We start from the raw sequence: 23,140 nt of genomic DNA on the forward strand, positions 1-23,140 counted from the left end.
AATATAGTGTAAGAAGTTTGTTCTTTTAAACAAATTGCTGTTTTCTTTTCTTTTCTACTGACAAAAAAATAAAATAATCTAAGGTTTTATCTTGGAATTTGCCTGCAGAGATCACAGGAGTTCTTAGCCAGGATAGCTGGTCTGCAAGGCAAAATTTGACCTCTGGACTTTCAAATACAAAACAGGAATGCTAACCACTTGTTTGCAAATACAGTGTTATAATTAGATGTCTGAGTTTAAAACGAAACATGTAGGCAAATTGGATACTTGCATTGACCTGGGATAGAGAAATCTTGAGCTCTTACACCTGTTAAATTAAAAATTTTATCTTGTATCATTTAATTTTTCTTTTCCAGAATAAGAAGTTATGTAACTTTGGTACTTTAGCTTGACAAATCCTATTGACTTATAACCTAGTATGATATGAGGTTATGATGGTGAGTTTGAAGAATATCGTATAAGAATTTTAGGTTCTCATGACAGTGAATATAAAGATGGCTGCCTTCTGGGTTGTCACACCATGTAATATGGTAGGACTACTTATCAGATATCTAGTAAAAAGTATGAACCACAAGTTTTTCTAGTGATGTCCGGTTTTAATTTTGGACTTGTTTCTTCCTTGATACATTATGTTTCAGTTAGTTGTTAACAGTTTGTAACTTTATATTTAATTGCCTCTCCTGAAAGATTTTCTTTTTTGTAGGAATTGGGGGTTTTCATATCAATGAGTATGAAGATTGCTGTTATCTGGGATGTAGTTTTGTGTAGTCTGGTAGAAGTCAATTTTAAGAGGTGCCTGCTGTCTCCATCGTGATTTTACCCGGTATCCATGGGCAGCAAATATCTTTGAAATGGTAAACTTATACTCGACTACATGGCACTACAAGGCAGCCATCTTAGAGGGATATTCATGGGAGATCCACCCGAGATTGGCTTCACTGTTGGAGACTAATGTAAGGCTACAGACGATTCACAACGTTGTAAAGTCTTTTTGTGTAGTTTATTACCATCAGTTCAATAAACAATATCGAAAATCATTTGTAATACATGAATAGTTCAAACTCTGAAATTTAACATTTATTTCTTGTGTGCACCGAGATTACGAATGACGTAGAATGTACGGAAACTATTCGTCTGGGGTGAATGTTTGAAAACAGTTCATGTAGCTCGTGTGGTTTATATATGCGTTTTATAATTAATCGCATTTGATATAAAAGAACGGAATGTAAAATGTCATTGGTAATTGTATATATTTCACAAAACTGTGTTGCGTGTATGTTAATTTTCGTATATACGGAATGGTGCCACATTCTAGGTTAGGTATAAGGATCGCCAACGTGTTTAAAGATGCTAAGTTGTTGCGTTTTATAATTGAGTAGGTGGAACAGAATTTATTTACATTCCATAGATCCATCGGTCAAGCGAAATATTTTATGACAGTAATTTACAGTCAACTATAGCATAATTACACAAGAAACCATACCCACTACTGCATACATGTATTCATAATAGCTAAGAATTTTTGGTTGATAGAAATTATTCTGTGGAGTAAAGGGAGTGAGGTAGGAGATACTATTTTAGTGCTGGCTTAAACTTCTTTATATCGTGTTTCATGCTTTTTATAGCGGGGAAAATATTACTGAATAGCTAAATTCCAGTATAGAAAACTCCTTTTTGATATTTACTGATTTTTTATTTGGCATGTATGAGTGTTTAAAAAAACTGTTAACAAAGGAGTTGGTTCTCTTCATTAAAAAAGTGGTATACAAATTGACATCCATCTTCCGTCCACTGTAATTGTGTTGACAAATGATGTATTCTGTACTCCTCCCCCAGTATTGTCAGGGTGATTAAGTCAAGAAGAATGAGATGGGCGGGGCATGTAGCGCGCATGGATGGGACAAGAGGTGTGCACCGGGTATTGGTTAGGAAGCCTGAGGGGAAGAGACAGCTGGGGAGACCTAGACATAGATGGGAGGATAGGAATTGAAGGAGACTGGATTTTGTTAGCCCAGGACAGGGTCCGGTGGAGGGCTTTGGTTAATTCGTTGATGAACTTTCGGGTTCGGTAAGCCATCTATTTAGTTAATGGTGTATTTACAATTCACTCCATGTAAACAGTTGTAAAAATAAACATTTCCAATTTGGTCATCATAAATCTATTATAGTGCATTGGTTTACCAAATTGTCAGAACATAGTTTTTTCTTGTAAAACTTTTCACTGTTACCATAATATGTTGTGTTGAAACGTTATAGTTAACTAATAAACCATGGTTCGTAATTATTCTAACATAATTGAGTATGAATTTGCAGACAAAAGTACAACACATGGCTGTGTTGAATTGGTTTGGATTTCCCTGTGTACTTTGTAGGGCTCATAACTAAGTTAAAAAAAAAGTACTTGGAAGACTAAGAAGGGAATGGTAAAATAATATTAAGATGTAACATATAAATGTGCACAATAGTTTTGGTATGACCTATCTGTCCACATTTTTTTTTTTCAGGCTTCTGAGAACTGGATGTTGTTTTTATGGGGTCCGCAGTTTTGATTAGACATCTTTAAAGAAAACACTTGGCTAGAAAGTGCCTGCAAGTATGGCAACATCCATCAGTACTGCAAACAAAGACAGATTTGGTAGTGACCAGAATGTTCCATACAGAATTTCAGATGAGATCTATGGTGATACAGCAGTAATAATTGTGAAAAAAGAAGCCTTGAGTGATGATGAAAACATTCAAAGTTCTGACAGGGTTGACGAGTTCTATGAGTTCGTGGATACTTCACTTCCTGTGGACGTAGTGTGTTCAGAATTACAAAATGCTAGTAAGACACCAGAAAATGGCTCTATTCTTTTAAACTTACTTACTGATTCTGCACTTAAAAATTACCAGCAAACATGCAAAAATGGCGTAACTACTTTGAAAACTTATTCTAAGTCTTCATTAAAACTAAATTTGGTAGGAAATGAAGTTGAATTCAGGAAATGCCGGAAACAGTCGAGACTTAAAAGGTCTGTCAAACTAGTTAGCCAAACAGTGGTGCAGAGAGGAGCTGAGAAGTCTGAGATAGAAACGCAGGAGTGTCAGCCGGGTAAGTTCAAAGTGTATTCAATACAGTAGAATTTTTAGCTTGAAAGCCACCTAGAAATGCATGAGATTGGCCATGAACACTCTAGAAATTATGTTAATTCATTTCCAGGGCAGGAGATGATAATCGTAAAAGAGGAAGTCCTGAGCGATGATGAAGGAGCCTCGAATGAGGAATACTATAATACAGAAAGCACATCACTTCCAGTAAATATACAGTGTTTACAGGTGGAAAATGGTAACTCTGTTTCTCTCGCTGGTAACGCTTCAGGTCGTGGTTCAAATGTAGAAGTACTAGCCGATTCTTCACTGAAAAATTATCATATTTATGATGATGATGAATCTGCTTTAGAACTTGATTCAAAGCCAGTAAATCTAAATCTGCATTTGGTAAACAAGAAAAAGAAGACCAGAAAACACCGAGAACATTTCAGATTTATGAAATCTTTCAATGTGAAAGTTAAAAAGGAAACACGGCCGCGATCACTGAAGACAAATCCCGTGATCACACCGTCTTATGTGGCGCCAGTTGTTGAACACGAGTTCAAGTGTCAGGAATGCAATGAAACATTCGAGCTTAAAAGCCACCTTGTAATGCACGAGATTAGCCATGAGCAATATAGAAGATACAAGGCATATGCGAGCCCGGATTACGTGAAGCAGTCGCAATCCGAACAGCAAGTCTACAAATGTAAAGAATGCAACGCTAATTTTGAACTTAAAAGTAGTTTCTACCTGCATAAACTGTGGCACGAGAAGCAGAGGACGAAAGTATGCCGCTGTAAAAGCGCGCCATCCGCAAGTGTCTCGGATCTCTGTACGTGTATTGTACGCGTATGCAACTTGTGTAACAAAAGTTTCTTTGCATCCGTCAGACTCAAGAATTGGACTTCTTGTATAAGGTGTCTCTTGCAGATGGATACTAAAAAGAAAATAAAGCAGACGTCCGCGGAGAGAACGCAAGCGTCTAAAAGGTATAGAAATAAGGTTTCAAATAGAAAATTTGACTCTACATTAACCGATGTAAAAAGGCTCTGTTACTTTTGTGGGAAAATGTGCGCTAACGTCGTAAAATTTGGCTTGTCGTGGATATGTTACGATTGCTGGAATGCCAAGTTGAAACAGAAATGTGCCACTGATGATGTGGAATTGAATAATGAAAGTCTGCAGGAGGAATCAGATTATCCAGGTCTGAATTGCACTTATTGTTTGAGATTGTTTCCGCTGAAAAGTTGTTACCCAGATCACAAGTGTTTTCACAAATCTGTGTACTTATGGAACCAATGTTCTTGGTTTAATGATTGTAATGAACGTGAAGGCGATGTGGATTTGAATGAAACAGGAAATGAAGAAGATGTAGAAATGGTGATTGATACAACTGAGTTATCAGATGTTGATGATGGTTCATCTTCAAGCGAAGTAATGCTGTGTGATAAAACGGGCGAGCTGATAAATTTGAGGTGTGAGGCTGATGCGTCGGCTTCGGGTATGACCAGAAAATCTCACGCGGGAGGAGAAAGCATCTAAAAGAACTAGCTAAAGTAAATTCTTTCGCCTTGGGTTTCTGATGCTAGTCGCTGAGAATCTTCAGAAGGACGTGGTACTTGTGATATAATCAGTGTTGGCAAGACTGACAATAAATTACAATACTGCTAACCTTTTTTGATCTCAAAACTACTTGAAACTAAGCTGGTTTCCATTGTAACAGGATGAATTACACCCATAAGAAATAATCCAGGAGCACAGAATTCAGAATACAAACTACTTTAATGTTGAATTAAGAGCTCGTAATTTGAAGAAAAAAAAAGTGACAGTGGAACCACTGTTCCGGAGAATTTGACGTAAATACGTCTATACGGAAAGGAAGTTTGTATATTGGCTTTATTCTAAATATTTCCTTTATACATGCTTTACAATTGAGTAAAGTTTGATTGAGTCTTTGCTTATTTAACTTGAATTAGTTACGCTTAAGATGGGTCTGTGGTAGATGAATGTAATGTAAAGTAATGTAATGTTTTATAGGTAACAACAATGCCGAGTAAACATGACGTTTCCTAGGAAACCAGGTTACACTTTTCCGTTTCCCTTTTTCGCCGAATAACCTTTCAATATAGACGTATTTACGTCAAAAAATTTGTTGGTAAAAGTAAAGCTGTCTCACTATTCGCCATGAAGGCGTTTGGGGTGAGTGGAGGTATAGCTGCTACTCATTCCTAACCTCAGCACTAGATGGGGGTGAGTGGTCAGCATCACGCCCCAGCCGCGCTTTACCCCCGGTACCCACCATATAGGAGGATGGGTGGGCCCCAGAGCCAATCTGAACGCAGGGGTTAGAGGAACCAGTGGTAAGATCGTAAATGTGGTAATGCTGACGATTGGGTTCCGGAAAGGCCAGGGAATTGCTTCACTGACGGAGTGGCTGTTGGCTTCTTAAGAAATGTCCTGTTCCATGAATAATTTATAAATTTTGTGCTGCTTTTGAATTGTTTTATTTCCCATTACATTATAAAGTGGGTGCAAATATAATTAATGTTATTAAGGTATAGCTTATTTAATTTTCTGTATGTTAACATCATTGTAGTATTAATGTAAACTGAAGTGAAAATAAAAAAAATCATTACAGTAAGTTTGAATGAAAAATTCTGGTGAACGCATCATGACTATTGTGGTGCATGAACACTTTTTAACTTCCTGTAACTCATCTTTCCAGTATTTTTTTTTGAATTTGCATATCTTATGTAACTTCTCACTTGTTTATGACTGGAAACATTTTAATTTGTCTTGGTCTCAAGTGAATTACTTGGTTATTACGAGCTTTTGAGGTTTGAAGAAAATCGTTTAGAGGTTACCATCTAATTATATATCATTTATCATCAGTCTCGTAATACGGTGGTTTTAAATCGTCTGTGTCAACTGGAATTAAAATGCTTTACTTAAAAGACTGGCCATAAAATTGATGCATTATTTTATAAAACAGGAAATGGATAAAAAAAATTCACTAAACTGGTTTTGATAGAAGTCTGATAAAATAATAACATAAAATTCAGATTACTGAGGAAAGTATCGTAGACATGACATCACAATTTTAGACCACACCGAATTATCATAAGAAGGAGTTGTCTGAATGATGGACTAATCTAAAGATTCTGTTTTCTTCTTCTTCTTCTTCTTACATTTGCCAAAATAGTCTTTCTGATCCACATCTATCATTGATGTGTCCACACGAGTAGTAGCTTCTAACAAAATGCCTTTCTGTTTTGTCTTTCTCTTTCTTGGTCCAAAAGATGGTAAAGCTATGTTTTCATATTCCTGATCAATATCACATAATTTACGATCTTCATTTTCTCTTCTTGATTTTCTTAAATTTATCTTTTTCTTAGATTCTGTGCTTTCTTCAACTTGTAGGTGCATCTGGTTTTTTGGACCAGATTTCAGGGTTCCATTGGAAATGGCAGAATGAGAGTCCACTTTCTTAGATTTTTTAACTCTTTCAGTATAGGCTGTATTATTTTCTGGATAAAGTAGCTCGTCGTGAAGCTGAGATGTTTGAATATCTCCAGTTTCTGCTGCACCTTTTTTATGACGAATTATTTTAGATTTCTTATGCTTTTTCCATATTTCCTTTCCACTCTTTTCTAAGTGTAGCAAATTTGTTTTTGTACCCACAGACTCAATTTGCGAAGAACTATTATCATCATCTTTTAAGTTTGCCTTGATTTGCTTCAGCATCTTTTCCGTGTCCTCATCTGCGTAACCTAACATTTGCCTCTCTTGCTCTTCGATTCGTGCTAATTTTCCATTCAGCTTCAGGCCATGTCGCGCGCCCCTGGAACATTTAAGATTATCTGTTTACAAATATGAAATATTAAAATAATATCAGTTTATTATTTAAAATCAGAAAGAACTTATTAATGGCAATATGAATATAAGCTCTCTCTCATTTGAAGTGAACTGTGTTGTCTGTACCCTGCCAGTCTGAACGCAGAGGCGAGAGGAAAAATCCTCTGACCCCGTCGGGGATCGAACCCCGGTTGCCCAGTCCGTAGCCAGTCACTATACTGACTGAGCTATGCCAGCTCTTATGGAGGTCAATGAATGAGCAAAAAAAAAAAAAAATGTATGGATGTTACAGATCATAAAAATCGTAAACCAGACCCCGACCACTGTCTGTGCTTTAGCACTCTTTTTTCCTTGGGGGGGGGGGGGGGGCACTATTGTCCATATCATGGCTCGAGACCAGTTATTCTGAGATTGTATAACTTCTTGTTACTATCGGACTACAGCCAGAATTAGGTAATACAGTATTTTACAAACAGCCCTAACCATTACGTCATCTCTGTACGTTTTGTTATGAAATTGCATATATGTGTTACTTTACACAATGTCTGGACAATTGTCTTACTTGTGTGCAGTGCGGCCGCCGCATATTCTGAACAGATCATCATCTGTTAATCTCTCAGCGGTCTCCATAGGGTCATTCGACTCGGGTACTTCTAGCGTGTCTTTCGCAACTCTTACCACCTGCCCTCCTTCTGTCAACATGGATGTCTGAAACCAAAACACAGTGAAAAAGTTATTCTGATGTTACAAGAGAGTCAAGTCTACAAGTGGAAACTTTCACTGTAATTTTTCTGGTATTAAATGGTCACTGTTAGATACCTCTAATATGGTGCAAAGTTTAGCCATTATTCGTGTAATCAAGTCTCTGCCTGTATGTGGCTCCCACAATATGCAGGTATTGAAAGAGAAAAAATCTTCCTGAATTATAAATATAACTTTGATGGAACAAACAAAATAAATGAATATGGTACTTCTGATTATATCAATCAATGAAGTTATGATGGTGATATAACAAAGTTGGCATATTAGTTCCATCATCTTTGCCCTTTCCTAAGAAGCAGATGACCTGTGGTGGTCCATATCAGTCATCTCAATATTCTGTCACTTTTCAACAAACAAATTGTATCTTACAGTTGAGCTAACTCATGATCATATACCACGCCTTTGCAAGTTTTATATTTCATTTCTTGTTTGTCATTGCCTTCACAGGCAACCAGTCTCAGGTTTAGAAAAATAAATTTATTAATGGTTGGACATGTAGTTAAGCTGTGATGTGCCCAATAATGGGCACATGCACTACTTGTGCTAATGCTCATTAAATGTTCATAACACTGACATACTTTCAGAAATGTTCCATATTCCATGATGTTCTTCTTCTTGACACCTTTTACTGAATGTTTTGTAGTTGTGATATCTATATTTTCATCCTGTAACTTCACTGCAACTCCATCCTGAAATTTATAAAGTACAGGTAAGAAGTAAATTCACATTTATAATCCTAATGGCATCTGTTCTGATCCCACTCATTTTGTTTTATAAGGATAGATTAACATATGGTATCAAATATATGTTCATTTTAGTAAAAGTAGAACTTAACTTCATGATGAGACCTTTATTTACATTCAAGTATCATTTACAACTCAGTTATGGTGGCTTGTAAAGGATCTATTTTTGTGTTAACCTATTTTCCCAAATTCTGTGACTCAAACTCTCATAACATATTGATCCAATCAGTAAGGCTATGACAAGTTCCAAGGGTGTAGTATATGTTGGCTTTTCAGAATGTCTGCTCACTTACATCAGTTGTAGACACTTGGATATTATTTGCTGCCTTATTAAAAGCATGTTCCCACCAGTGATATGTGAATTGCTCAGAAGGATCATGGCCAACTCCTCGGTTATCAAACTTAAGCTTTGGTTTCAGTGCCTCTGTTATCCCTGATTCGTTTCGTCCAAGGCCTTTCCCTGTAAGAAGCAATGGAAAATAGAAAGCTTCATCCGTTATTATCAACTAATAGAAAACCCAGAATTAGTTTGTGGTCGGAATTATCTGTGGTTGATGGTTTGTGAGGTTAGGTAGGTTGCGTTGATTTGTTAGATTTATTGCTAACCCTTCTTTACAGATAGTACTTTAGACTTTTGTTGAAATAATATTCTGTATGAAGATTTTGAATTATATAAATCTAATCAATATCCTATGATATACGAATTACTCTTAAATAAACCAATAATTCTTCCACGTGATCGACATTATATATTTGTATTACAGCTTCTTTACGATTGAATACGAAAAGCCGTCTCCGTTTGTAAAATACATCAATTTTAAATACAAACCTTCTTTCCAGCCATACTTCATTAGCTGATTCCGTGCAAAATCCATATCCTTCACTAGCCTGGAGGCGCTATAGAGACAAAAACGCTAGAACTGGCTACCGGAATTGCCACATTATTGGAAGCAGCAAGACGTATAATGAAGCACAGCTCATAAGTTCAGAAGTTTATGAAACAAACGTTAAATTGTGGGAGAATGCATACAGTGTATTAGCAAGACGTTTAAATTATTGTGGTAAGTGCTCTGATTTCTTCTAACACCAACAACAATGTAATATAGCAGGATTGAATATGTGAGGTTAGATACACCAACTACAGATACAGTTGCTTACTGTTGTAGTTGTTGTTGTCATCGTCGTCGCCACTGTTTTTGTATCAAAACATTGGGGAATATTATACCCTTACCTTCATGAATTAAATAAGATTTATCATGAAGAAATATGTTGAATCATTTCTTATATCATAACCAAACATCAATACACAATAATCCATTTGTAAAATATGGATCATTCAGGGGTCACTATTGTGCTTTAACATTCACTACTAATGGTATGCTCTTCTTCACACAACTTTCACCTGATCTCATACTAAGAACTCAAAACCTGCCATACATATCATTCATAGAAGTAATGTATAAAAAAAAAGAAACCATACTATATAACTTTGGTTTCACTTTTTTACAGTGATTATTGCCAAATTGTTTTGACATTGGAACAGCCACATACCACCATCACTGCAAATTGGTTTGGCAGTTCACCTTTTGCAAGAGAGGTAAGAAAGTTAAGTTCTGCTATGTCTTACAACAGTAGTTAAGCATAAACAGCTGAAATGTGGATTGAAATTTTGGAACTATACTATTGCTCTATACTTGCATTTAATTCATTCTGTAAGTATGTGTATGAATGAGAATTTATGGTATCCCTGGTAGCATCTCTAGTACCCCAAGGGATACTAGTACCACAGTTTGAGAACTGTAGCTGTAAGTAGGATAATCTAATTAATTCACAGTGGCTGTGTGGTCTGAGGCGTGGGTTTTGTGTGCTTGGACACATGTTGGTGTACAATAGTTGTTATTAGTGTTGTTGCAGTCCGTTTATTGTATAAGAAAACTTTGCCTTTTGTCAGATATTCTTCAGACTTCTATGTTTTATGAGTTATGTGATACTTTCTTAAAATTATTGTGTATTTGACAACCTCTTATGCCATCTCATTTGTTCTAAATTTGATATATGATGCAATAATATGAAACTGAGCTCATTATCCTAGTATTCCATTTTCATGGCTTGTTTTGTTTCTTCTAATGCCTAAGTTTAAGAAATAATCCGGATTTAAGTAAAGACATCGTATTCATTCCTTTTATTCAAAAAGGGGTTTTTACACATTTACATTTTAAAAGGGTTTTAGGTGCATTTTGAACCTAAAATTCCAATACCAAGCTTAACCATAATTTCCAAAGAAAAGCCAAATAAATCCTGAATAGTAAAGTAAATATATTGTTGAAATTTTAGTATTAGACATAATGAACTCCATGGAGCAGGCAATAGCAGTTCCCATGTCTCATTTGTGTTTTTATGCATTTCTGATCTTTTCCATGTGGGGTACATGCCCTGCCCAACTTACTGATTTTGTAACTCAATTAATACTTGGTGAAGAATGCAAATTATAAAGGTTTTTGCTATGCTGTATTCTTCCTTATGTCACATCCTTTTTCGTAGGTGCAAACAAATATGCATAAATAAAGGAATATTAAGTTGGAAAAATATGCGATTGTACACGCCATAAAATTTAAGTAAAAATGGCAAATTTAGAAGTTTTGTCATATTTTAATGCATTTTCTCCATTCCCTGGAACTAGTTGCTTAGTTAGAAATGTTGACTTAGTGAGGGGCATATCGTTGTTGATTTTGACAGACTTGTAATTATTTAATTTTATGGCATTGTATTTTGACTACAGCACTTTCGTTGTTTATGTATCATTTCCGCTTTATTGGCATCAGTCATGAAAGTGAAGGGAGTAGAACTGCATAAGTAATCAGAACGTTCGTGCCTTGTCTGTAATCTTCCTGTTGCCATTTTGATTGGTCTCTGTGATGTCGTCAGTATCGTATCACCAATAAGATTCTTTGTAAACTTTCCATATACTGGTTCCACCTAGCGGGAATTATTTGGACTTTCATTACACAAGTTCTGACAACTGACATGTTGTATCGTTCTTGTAGGTCCTAGTTTACTTTCTCGCTTGGTTGACCTGGTGTAAGGCCGTGAATTGTACGCAAACATGTGGGGCGTTATTCCGCAATTTGCACCAATTGATGAAGACGGCATAAGTTTTTGACACCGTGTCGGGAACTAAGCGATCGGAGGTGCAGTGCTTACATGAACTTCGGAGGCATTTTATCTCGGGTCGACTGGTGATATAATAAGAAACACAGTTGTGATCTTACGTTACACGTTGTGTTGATCATTTAGAGTGTTTGTGTGTGTGTCCAGCAGCGTCTGTTACGAAAGAACACTTCTCTGTCAATTGTATCCGAAGGTGAGTCAGACCGAAACGTATCGTGTTTTAATTTATCTTACACATTCATCATTTTTGTAACCAATAAATAACTTAGGAAAAACAAGTTTGATCGTACCATCACATGACTTCGTACAAGTGTGAAAACATTCAAAGTAGTATTATATAAGTATAATCACGATTAGATAAACATATTTGTTTTAAGGATTCGGTATTATTATTGAGGGTAATTTAGGAATAGTATGTAACGATTTGGTTATGTACAGAATGTGAATGCCTTATTAATTTCACAAATAATTACTAATTGTAATGTGCGTGGAGTTATGTTAATAAAAGTGTGTGCATGAAGGCAAGGTTAAACAGTATCATCTACAAAGTACGGAGCTTAATGTCATGAGATATGTAACTCCGCCCACAAACCGTGTTATATGTTGTAACAAATGATTGAGCTACTGGGTGTGATAGTGACCTTTGGCCGAGTTTGTGTATACAAGATGGCATTTCTGTCTTGGCGCGGCATCACTGAGGTACCATTCGTTTCTTTTTGATGCTACATCGCGAATCTTAATATCATCTAATTACAAACGAGGCTAGGTGTTCTTTGTGTCAGTAGACACACTTTACAGGAGTAATGTGTCATTTGTCGTAGTTAAAAAAAAACATTTAACTGTAGATCACTGTTGCGCAATATGAGAAACGCGGTCAAATTGAGGTCCGCAGACTAGTCTTTTTTTCCCAGCTCACTCTGCAAATGCGTTTGTATAGGCTAATCTTGAAACTGTTAATTGATGGTTGCTGTTAATTGTTAATATGTTCTGTAAGGCAGGAGTTGCTGCATCATCGGAATCGATTTAAAAGTTCAGATTGCTTTCGTATCGTTCATTGACTCGGTGAGTAAAATCATTTCTTTTAGTGACTGCTGCTTCTAAAAGACCGGGGTGGATGGTAGCTTCCCCTCACTTTACATACCAGCGTCTACTTGGGAAGGGACGAGTTGGAATCTTTCACATACCAAAACCGAGTTCTGTCTTTTATTTTGGATACCAATTCGACTAATTTTTTGGAATAAAAATTCTTGGGGGTTCTCTTTTTAAGAGGAACATTTTTGTTTTTCGTTTTATAACTTTTAAAATGCTGATCCTGCCCGAAATTACAGAGGAACGTGTTGCCCTGATGATGGAAGTAATATGTTCTTTTGAAACGTCACTATGGCAACACAGCCCACTTGTACGTAGTGACTATACCCAAAAGCAGGACCAAGCAGTGAATCGACGTGAAATATATTATACCGAGATGAATAAATATCTTTCAGCTAGTTCAAAATTGGCGGACAGTGTATCCTTAAGCATCTCTGCCGTTATCAGTGTTGGTTGATTGGTGATTGTTCGCTGTTTATTGATTTTTGGCCTTACAGAACAATTCTTATGGCCGTGTTAACTGTTTTAATTGTTAGTCTTTTTTTGTTATAAAATAATAAAGATGAGTTATCAGTGCACTTAAGTCAGATTAGTGTGAAATTAATACGCTAACATCTCTGACTGTGTAAACAAACAACCCTGTGAATACTGTCAGAGGATAAATAATGTATTTTATGTTTATTGTATGCATATTCAGTACGGATGAGACTGGATAGCTCAGTCCATTTTGTGATTAGACCACGGGCAGGACCGGAACCTTCTCTGCGGGTTCGAAATCGGCCAGAGTCGACCGCTTACCTGCATATAGTGCCGAGGTTAAGAATGCTTTGGAGCTATACTTCCGTTCTCCCAAAGGCCTGTGTCATCATGGCGTGGTGATAAATGACACACAGGGATAATAACTTTATCGTGTTTTGTAATGTCTTCATTGTTAGTAGGCGAAAGACGAACTTGAAGAAACAAACAAAGTAAAATAAACCATTGGCTGCTAAGAAGTGTCTAAAAATAAGGAAAATAAAATTGAGTTTCTTCCTCAGCTGAGCGATAAGAGTTCACGAGGTGACGGGATGTTTCATTGGTGTAGCCAATCAGAATGAGTTCGCTGTCCGCGGTGGGACTGTCAGATCTACGCCGTCTGTGAGCAGCTGTTAACGTTTTAACCACACGAATTCGTGTTTCGGATTTTGTTAAAGAGTCCAGACAGCAACAGAATTAATCTGGTAAAGGTGAGAATAGTTTCCAAACTTGCTTTTGTTTAAGTTTCACTGTATTATGACACTATTTATTGACTATACAGAGATGTGTCTCTGTCCACCTGTTAACACTAGTCGCTATTCGAGCGTGTAAAAATGTCTGTCGCATTGTTGTGTTCACATTTTTTTTTTAAATTCTGTAACACAGTGTCTGCCGATCTAAAAGTTGAATTAGCATGTCTTTGCACTCGCTGGAATAACAGAGATTTCAAGCCATGCTGCAACTAGGACCCCCCCCCCACCCCCCCGCCTCCAGTCACTTCTTTTCAGAACTAATTTCCAAGGTTTCCATTAGCTACGCTTTCCACATAAAGGACCGACATCTTGTAAACATATTCATTATGTTTGTTCGGTATTCCGTTTTATGCCGTCATTCATTCCACTTACCGACATTTATACCGACATGTATAACATAAATAATTAACATTAACTGTGCGTAAGCAAGATACGGACATACGTCACAGTTATGTAAAACGTACAGAGGCAGAAGTTGGTGTAATTATTTTGTGTTGGAACAGAAGTACGTGTTCCGTCTTGAGATTTAAACTGACTGATTAACGTCATGAAGCAAAGTCCTCCTTGAGAGTGTGATAATTGCTCAAGTATGGTACCGAAATGTTCATCGCCTTGTTCACAAGAGTCCACCATCGATCCATGCCCTGATCCACATTATTATAGTCCATACCCAAGCACTCTGAGTCTTTAAGATTCATTTTAATATTATCCTCCAATCTTCTCCAAATGATTTCGTTTCTTCAATATCAATCTTACGCGTGACATGTGCAGGGTTGTCGCGTTGATAATTTGATTTTGAATAAGTTGGTGCTTTATACAATTTTTTTCTTGGAAAGATATTTCCTAACCAGTCCGGACAATCGGGAGTCAGGTGAAATTTAATTAGCGGTTAGAACGCTGGCCTTGTAATCCTGGGGTCTCGGGTTCGATTCCCGGCTGTGCCCGAATTTGTAACTTGTGTTGGGCAAGGCCGTGGTCTAGGCCACACGGAGATTTCCTCCGGGGGCTTCCCCGGTTTCTCCGTGGCATCCCAACAATTACTCCATTCACACACAGAAGAAGGCAATGGCAAACCACTTCTGGATCATCTGCCAAGAACGTATATGAACAGGTCCCAGTCCGAGAAAAGGATGGAAGGATCCTGTTCATATGGACCTGTCGTCAGACACAACACTAAATAATAATAATAATAATAATAATAACACACGTGGGCGTGGAGACATGCGGGTTGCGTCCTAGGATAGTGTGCCCATTTTTCAGGCTGGCTTGATCCTAGTTGACCAAGTCCATTTAGCTCAAGTCGAATTGAGAAGTTAACAGAAAAAAAAATCCTCCTAAGCGCAGCTGTCGTTAGTTGCGCGCGCATTCATAAACATTTGCCAGAGTTCGAATGGGTTGGAAGTCAAGAATAGTTCGGGGTATATTTGTTCTGTGTCCAGGCACCGATAGATAAAACCCCTTTCGTAAATACTGTTTCTCACTTTCCTCCCAGTTTACGCGCTGTTAAACTGCACAGAATTTTAAATTTCATGTTTGTGAATTTAAGATGACGAACGACGTAAACAAAATTCGACGTTTCCTGTTTGAAACTATATATATATGTTATCCTATCATTTTCTGATAAAGGAATGAGGTGTTAAATCATGAAGTCAAAAATTAGAATTTTAATCATGTTTCCTTGTTGTTTTGACTGTCGTTACAGTGAAAAACCAATAAATTCCACGGTGTTTTTCAGTTTTTATCGTAAGACGACAAAACAGTTAAGATAGCTCGTGGACATTGTGTAAGCTACTCTGGTATAAATTACACCTTTCCACTCTTATTTTCTGGACTGGAGCGTGTGATTGCTTTAAATGGTCTTTGGTTTTCTTCAGTCCCTCGAGGCAGATACCGGGGACATCGCCTTAAATTAGGTCACTCATTGCGGTATCTGAAGGTTTTTTTTTTACTGAAGTGTAATTGACGTGAATTAAGAAATAAGTGTGATATTAAAAGATATGAAGTTTAACTCTTCATAATCTTTAAACGTACCACTCAGTACCTTATTTTTCCCCCTTCAAAACATAATGGTAACTATATATACCGCATTATTTAACAATCATTAACTCTGCATTGTGTATTTATGGGTTTCGTATGATACTCATTGTAAACAGCGATTATTTCCTTAAACAGCGTTAACCAGTTGATCTTTGTAACGGTGAAGTGTAGTGTTTTCTTCGCGGTACGAACTGAATTCTTGGTTTTTATTTAGATAAGCGACGATTTCCTTAAACAGCGTTAACCAGTTGATCTTTGTAACGGTGAAGTGTAGTGTTTTCTTCGCGGTACGAACTGAATTCTTGGTTTTTATTTAGATAAGCGACGATTTCCTTAAACAGCGTTAACCAGTTGATCTTTGTAACGGTGAAGTGTAGTGTTTTCTTCGCGGTACGAACTGAATTCTTGGTTTTTATTTAGATAAGCGACGATTTCCTTAAACAGCGTTAACCAGTTGATCTTTGTAACGGTGAAGTGTAGTGTTTTCTTCGCGGTACGAACTGAATTCTTGGTTTTTATTTAGATAAGCGACGATTTCCTTAAACAGCGTTAACCAGTTGATCTTTGTAACGGTGAAGTGTAGTGTTTTCTTCGCGGTACGAACTGAATTCTTGGTTTTTATTTAGATAAGCGACGATTTCCTTAAACAGCGTTAACCAGTTGATCTTTGTAACGGTGAAGTGTAGTGTTTTCTTCGCGGTACGAACTGAATTCTTGGTTTCTATTTAGATAAGCGATTATTTCCTTAAACAGCGATAACAAGTTGATCTTTGTAACGGTGAAGTGTAGTGTTTTCTTCGCGGTACGAACTGAATTCTTGGTTTTTATTTAGATAAGCGACGATTTCCTTAAACAGCGTTAACCAGTTGATCTTTGTAACGGTTAAGTGTAGTGTTTTCTTCGCGGTACGAACTGAATTCTTGGTTTTTATTTAGATAAGCGATGATTTCCTTAAACAGCGTTAACCAGTTGATCTTTGAAACGGTGAAGTGTAGTGTTTTCTTCGCGGTACGGACCGAATTCTTATATATTATTTAGACGAACTTCGGCTTCAATGGGTTAAGGTACTAGGGTATTCGAATATCATACGACGTGAGGGACTGAGTAAAACCACGAAACACGTGTAAGTCTGCCGAAGACTCAGGAAAGCAATTCATAACGCGAGTGGTCCACTCTCGTCTCCGTTGAGTACCGGAATTATTTCATCTGAGGCAAAGATGCTGGAACATGAAGCTGATCGTTCACTTCTGTCTATGAATGAGAATTTTATGTTTATTATAATAAAATAAAGTGCGTCCCTCTTAAGTTTGCGTGGCTTTGTGTTCGGCGAAGTTACCAAAATGTGCGTCTTGTAAAGGAATGTGTATTGATGAGAACGAATTGTGTTAACAAGACGTGATCGTCCAAATACACGTCTAAATATTTACATGTTGACAAGCGACGGTTTCTGTTTGCTGGTATCTGTGGTCTTAAGTGGAGGACGTATCTTTACTGCACCACTATCATTTTTAATTTATTCGGTTGCTAATATTCGCACTGATGCCATCTTGTGTTGAGAGTGGATCTTCACGTACGCGGATAAAATAATGGAGAACTTTTATTTTATTGATCGTTTTAAGTTGCTATTAACAGCGTAATGATAAATAATGGTGTTTGGTGTTGTTTTTGGATTGTAGCTCAGGCCATTTGATGGATTAGTTGTGATTACAAAGCCTGAGAACAGAATTTGTTGCCGTTAATGTGAAAACTTCCAAAACTTTTATTATACATCGTATTGAGAGTTTACAAAAGGATTTTTTTTGTCGTGTGTTCACGTTTTTGTGTTGGCGGATTATAATCAAAAGTGTTAAGAACCTGTTTTATGTGTTACTACACAGACCTTCAAGGATTTGAGATCATCTTTGTGTTCGTAAATAGGTGTTTAGGGAGAGAAGTGTTTAATTATTGTTAAGGGTACAAAGGATAAAATCACAGGGTTTAATGTTTTCAAACCAAGGGTTAAGGGTCTAACATAGGTTTAGTCTGTCGGCCATTTACGATCGTGTATGGTTTACTAATTATAATAGGTATTTGCATAAGACGTTTGCTCGTTAACAAATAACACTTTGTGCGTGTGGAGAAGTTCAACGGATACTGATCACAAAGAGTTATTATTATGTTCCGAGACCAAATTTTAAAAATGTGAAGAGTTGCAGACTGTAGATGGATGAATATTGCCAACGAGATTCCCTGCGTAATGGTGGATGTAAGTTAATATTTTCATTCATTACTGGTAGTTGTTATCTCAGTTCTTTCGACTTATCGGTAGGTCTGAAATAACATGTGTTATTTGTGAGCGTCGTGACCTTGTGCATTGTTTCGTTCGAGGGGCCCCCCCCCCACGATCGTAGGCATTATTTCGATTCCCGGCGGTACCCGAATTTATAACTTGTGTTGGGCAAGGCTGTGGTCTAGGCAACACGGAGTTTTCCTCCGGGGGCTTCCCCGGTTTCTCCGTGGCATTCACACACAGAAGAAGGCAATGGCAAACCACTTCTGGATCATCTGCCAAGAACGTATATGAACAGGTCCCAGTCCGAGAAAAGGATGGAAGGATCCTGTTCATATGGACCTGTCGTCAGACAGAACACTAAATAATAATAAGATGAGGTGGTCTAGCGGTTAGAACGCTGGCCTTGTAATCCTGGGGGTCTCGGGTTCGATTCCCGGCAGTGCCCGAATTTATAACTTGTGTTGGGCAAGGCCGTGGTCTAGGCAACACGGAGTTTTCCTCCGTGGCATCCCAACAATTACTCCATTCACACACAGAAGAAGGCAATGGCAAACCACTTCTGGATCATCTGCCAAGAACGTATATGAACAGGTCCCAGTCCGAGAAAAGGATGGAAGGATCCTGTTCATATGGTCCTGTCCTCAGACAGAACACTGAATAATAAATAGCTCTGCGAGGTTGTAGATTGTTGTCGGGCTTCTGTGTTAACGTCGAGGTTTCTAGAACGTAGGCATTCGTTGATTTCGTCAGAGGTAATGGCTAAATTGTGTATATTTTTGAAGGGCATTAGCAAATTGGTTCATTATAACGCCTTGAATGTGGAATATGAAGTTAAAATGTGTGCACAGAAGGAAAATAATCCGTGTGTATAGTTGATTAGAGACAATTTGATGTTTGGCTGAAGGATCCACAAACTCGGTGTTAATTTGTTAGGTCATGTAAGAACTTCTCTGAAAAGATGTGATATTGAAATGGCGTGGTCTTGATCGTTTCTTTACTGCGAAGACTAACATGGAAATATTTTCTGGGAAACTGTGCGTAATGTTTTTTTAATGTCATGCCCTGAACGGAATACGTTGAAAGAGAATGGTGGAGTTCTCGTTATTTTATACCCTAAAGCATCGTTTATCAGCGTATGGTACGCGTACTAAGTAAGGAAATCAAAAGATAATATTAACATAAATAGGTTTTCCCAGAATGAATTTGGTTAGTGGTACATTTAATGTGTTAAATTAGAATTACTGGTACGCCAGCGAAAAAGGGGTGAGAACCCCTGCCCTACAGAATTGCTAGCTGAAGATTACGTCCTTTTTATGTGTGATTCTAACACATTTTGCAAAAAAAAAAGGTCATTCAGAAATGTCCTTTATTCGCTTGTGGACTTCATGTGCTCGTTCGAAGGATTTCCTTACGATAATTCTGCGTGTACGAGGTGCGATCGGAAAGTTTCCAGACTTCGCGTATAAAAACCCGTACACTTATCTCAGGTATTAAATTCATCCATCACCCTCGAAGTAGTTCCCCTGGGAGTGAACACAACGATCCCAGCGCCGCTGCCAAGCCTGGAAGCATCCCTGGAAATCTTTCTTTGTCAGCCTGTCTTATTACATGATCAGAGCTTCACAAATTCTTGGTTAGTGATGTTGGCGGACCCCCGACCCCCTTTCAAATTGATATCCCGTACAAGGCACGCCTATTAACGAAAATGACAGTGGCTTTCGTGACGCCGTTTACAAACCCACATACTCGTCGTACGTACTTTGTAACTTGATATTTCCTTTGCGTGGGTCGTGTCAGCTGTTTTAAAAGCGAGGGCAAGGCTCGTCAGACCCGAGGGCGACGAACGAATTTGGTTGCTGCCTCCATCATCAGGGCGATGATGGAGGCAGCAAGGACCTCTGAAACGTCTGTAAACTTCTGCCAGACGACACGGCGCAAACACCCCAGAAGACTGACGTCTTCAAGAAATCGGATCTTTGCAGAAAACGATGCGCGTGGTAACCGCGTTATATCTGTCTCGTTTTATCTTTGCGTCAGCTCGTTCGCTGACTTAACCTTGTTCTCTGTCCGTCGAGAACACCAGACGTGTCTGTATGACCGTGACGATCTGATTAATTTATTATGGGTTTAAAGTCGACAGTGCCACACCACATCAAAGAAGTCAGACCAAAATCAAGTAAACTTTGCTCTAACTTTTTGTTAATTTAATTCAGGCCTGAAAATTTTATATCGCCGTGGCTACGTAGTGTGGAATTTGGTGTAATATTCTCAACGCCTGGTGGTTATGCAACTGGATTTCAGTTTCTGGAGACTTTTGCGTCTGAAGATGGAGTTGAACTTGATGGAAGTCGGATTAAGGCAGGGGACATCGTGTTTGCGAATGCTATTATTAGATGGCTGTCTTCTGGGATGTTGCGCCGAGTATATTTCTAAGTTTGCCCACGTCATCCAGGCAACTTCGACCAGAGTACGGGGCGCAGCGCTCTAGAAGACGGTCGTGTTCACTGCTAAATTGTCTACCTTGAAAGTATGAAGTTCAGAAGTTCTCGCAGGTCGATTGCTATGCGATACTAATGCCCTTTTGTTGTTGTTGTTGTTGTATTTGTGTTTGTAATTGCGTTCATGACATGGCCCTTCTAATCTGCCTGACATCTGGACGAAATAAGTGTGACAGATCGCTCAATAAATAGACTACTGGTCGCCAGATCTGTCATGCATGTGTTTTCACAGACATTGTGACAGCGAGAATAACCCGCTGTTAGCAGGTCGATGTTTGAATTTGTTTATCTGTTAAGTTACTCAGTACTTTGCTCTCAATACCTTCAATCTGTCTTCCACACTTAATGTGAATGACCAGGTTTCGAAACGAACCGGGAGATATTATAGTTACATTTTTATATCTCGAAGGCAGGAGAGGAGGAAATATAATTCTGAACGGATTGGTAGCAAACATTCTCAGAATTTAATCTTTTCTTAATATCCTCGTGAATGGAATTTGGATTTGTTGTTGTGATTCCCAAATATCTGTTCGTATCTGCATTGGATTCTTTTTGCGTATTCCAGGTTGTATGGCCTCAGTCGTAGGACGGGCTAACACACGGCGATAGGCTACTGACCTTTTCCCCGTGTACGGTCACTTCCAAAGTTCGCTTTTGAGTGACTGCGAAAATATTTGCTCTTAGACATCTGAAGGATCACTGTTCCACTACGCACTCGAGTCACTCATTTCGCCTTCATCCTGGTTAAAGTACGGGCATCATGATTTTATTCTGTAATTGAACGATTCTCTCATCTTCACATTTTTGGCGTAATTTCGTCAGTACTTACGAGATGACAGCCGAGCCATAAGCGCTGTTCAAGGCGTGGAACCTTGAACTTCTGTGTGATGATTGATACTTGAAAATTCGCAGTTTTAATTCGGGAATTTTTTTTTTAGCGAAATTGGAAACATCAACATGCCACCGCGCGTGATACGGTATGACGGTTGTTGAAATATCTGTTTTGGTCTTCAGATTCACCATACGTTTTTTTCGAGAAAGACGAATTTGAGACTTGAGAGACCTAATTCTAGAGCGAGTGATTTTAGTATCCGTTTGTTGATGCTGTGTTGATTCAGGCAGTGCTGAAGGAAATGTCTGTAAAAACATCCTTGCTTCTCTGTGGTGTGTTTTAGTGGGTGCACTTTTGGCTTGCGTTCGGCGTAATGTGGATCGCTTCGGGACTTGTCGAACCATTTGGGTTTTACTTCGTTTCGGAACAGGCCCGCCGACGCCTCGTCGCGTTCCTTGGAAATTATTGACGCGAACCCAAACCACGTCTTGAATGCGTCACAATCTTCTCTCCCTTGAACCACGCAGTCTCAGATAGCAGTTCTGTGTAAGAAAATCCGATTATGTAAAATATGAAGCTTTCTCGGCGACTGAATGAATGCTGTAAAGTCTTCTCGGGCGACCGACCGTGTGATGTTCTCACTCCTGGTGATGGAGAGAAAGATTGTCTTCAGAGCGTTGGATAATAACGTCGGTCCTACACGGCTAATTGCTCGAGAAGACTTAATTACAAAATCCGATTAGCTTCTCAGATGGCATTGACGGTTGTCAAAACGTAGAGAAAACCTATCCGGCCAATTTTTGTAATGTTTTTGCTCACATTTTCTGTTTCCAGAATTTAATAAGAGCAATTCCATGTAAAGCATATCACAGAACTATGCATTGCAAACGAAGAAAGGTAGATTTCTACTCGTCGTCGTCATCTCAGATTGACACAACCGGAAGTGACGACAAGGAACCATTGGAGAACTGGCACTTACGACCTGTACTGGACGATGACGTAATTGCCGACAAAATACCGCTCCTTGATGTCTACGTAGATCGAGTAGCAGATCCTAGACACACGTCTAGACTCATCCAGGAGCTTAACGCTGTGTGTCCCATACCATCTCTTCAGCATCTGAAGAGGGTTTCGAAGTCTGAGGTGATTCTTAATTTGGCTTCTGATGAAGAAGATAAACCCCAAACGTGCATTCAGAAGCTGGAAGACCGCGGATTGGACACCGCGGGCCTCAGTTGTGAACCTAGACGAATGCGAGTGCCAGCCGTGGCTCCGAAGACACGACGCCATTATCAGGAAACCGTGAAATTGTGGCCTTGTAACTTTCATGAAAACAAATATTTAGAGAAGGTTTTGAGTGACAAATTGTTTGACGTAACCGAAAAATTAGAGCAGCAAAAGTATATGAAGAAGTGTTTGGAAGCTGCACGGTGTAGTTTTGAAGCTGGTGGTGCTGGGGTCGGAGCCCTGGTTGTCGATCCGGCAAAGAAACTGGTTATCGCCGTAGGGTATGATGACAGGGTTAAATACCATTTAAAGCATGC

General features: G+C 38.4%; 3 protein-coding genes across 11 annotated transcripts in view; 2 read left to right on the top strand and 1 right to left on the bottom strand.

Moving 5' to 3' along the window:
* Positions 1 to 139: 139 nt before the first annotated feature.
* On the top strand, positions 140 to 5,713 carry LOC110828063 (uncharacterized). 6 transcript variants are annotated; one of them, XM_087346206.1, is made up of 4 exons: positions 960 to 1,239; positions 1,837 to 2,068; positions 2,505 to 3,091; positions 3,200 to 5,713. In XM_087346206.1, exons 3-4 carry the CDS (start codon positions 2,596 to 2,598, stop codon positions 4,612 to 4,614), a joined length of 1,911 nt encoding a protein of 636 aa, XP_087202332.1. In that variant the 5' UTR covers positions 960 to 1,239; positions 1,837 to 2,068; positions 2,505 to 2,595; the 3' UTR covers positions 4,615 to 5,713. The 6 variants fall into 6 exon arrangements, with proteins under 6 accessions (XP_021916064.2, XP_087202332.1, XP_087202333.1 ...); XM_087346207.1 differs by having other exon boundaries at positions 960 to 1,117; XM_022060372.2 differs by lacking the exons at positions 960 to 1,239; positions 1,837 to 2,068 and adding an exon at positions 140 to 953.
* Positions 5,553 to 9,403, bottom strand: LOC110828066 (G patch domain-containing protein 4). Its single transcript, XM_022060387.2, has 5 exons — positions 9,262 to 9,403; positions 8,726 to 8,892; positions 8,268 to 8,378; positions 7,490 to 7,635; positions 5,553 to 6,913 (listed from the first exon to the last, which is right to left on the bottom strand). Exons 1-5 carry the CDS (start codon positions 9,305 to 9,307, stop codon positions 6,220 to 6,222), a joined length of 1,164 nt encoding a protein of 387 aa, XP_021916079.1. The 5' UTR covers positions 9,308 to 9,403; the 3' UTR covers positions 5,553 to 6,219.
* Positions 9,353 to 23,140, top strand: part of gem (transcription factor CP2 like gemini) — an 83,456-nt gene continuing 69,668 nt past the window's right edge. For 2 of the 4 annotated variants that reach the window (XM_087346200.1, XM_087346205.1), the window contains exons 1-2: positions 9,353 to 9,493; positions 9,942 to 10,029. The gene's annotated coding sequence lies outside the window, so the exon portion shown is untranslated. Of the gene's footprint in view, positions 9,494 to 9,941; positions 10,030 to 11,442; positions 11,794 to 13,726; positions 13,916 to 23,140 lie in introns of those variants that run through there. The other 2 variants (XM_087346203.1, XM_087346201.1) reach the window with 2 other exon arrangements.

The sequence above is a fragment of the Zootermopsis nevadensis genome, unplaced genomic scaffold, assembly GCF_977971745.1.
Source record: "Zootermopsis nevadensis isolate Lab colony 2312 unplaced genomic scaffold, Znev_1.0 Znev_ptg000010l, whole genome shotgun sequence".
Taxonomy (NCBI): Eukaryota; Metazoa; Arthropoda; class Insecta; order Blattodea; family Termopsidae; genus Zootermopsis; species Zootermopsis nevadensis.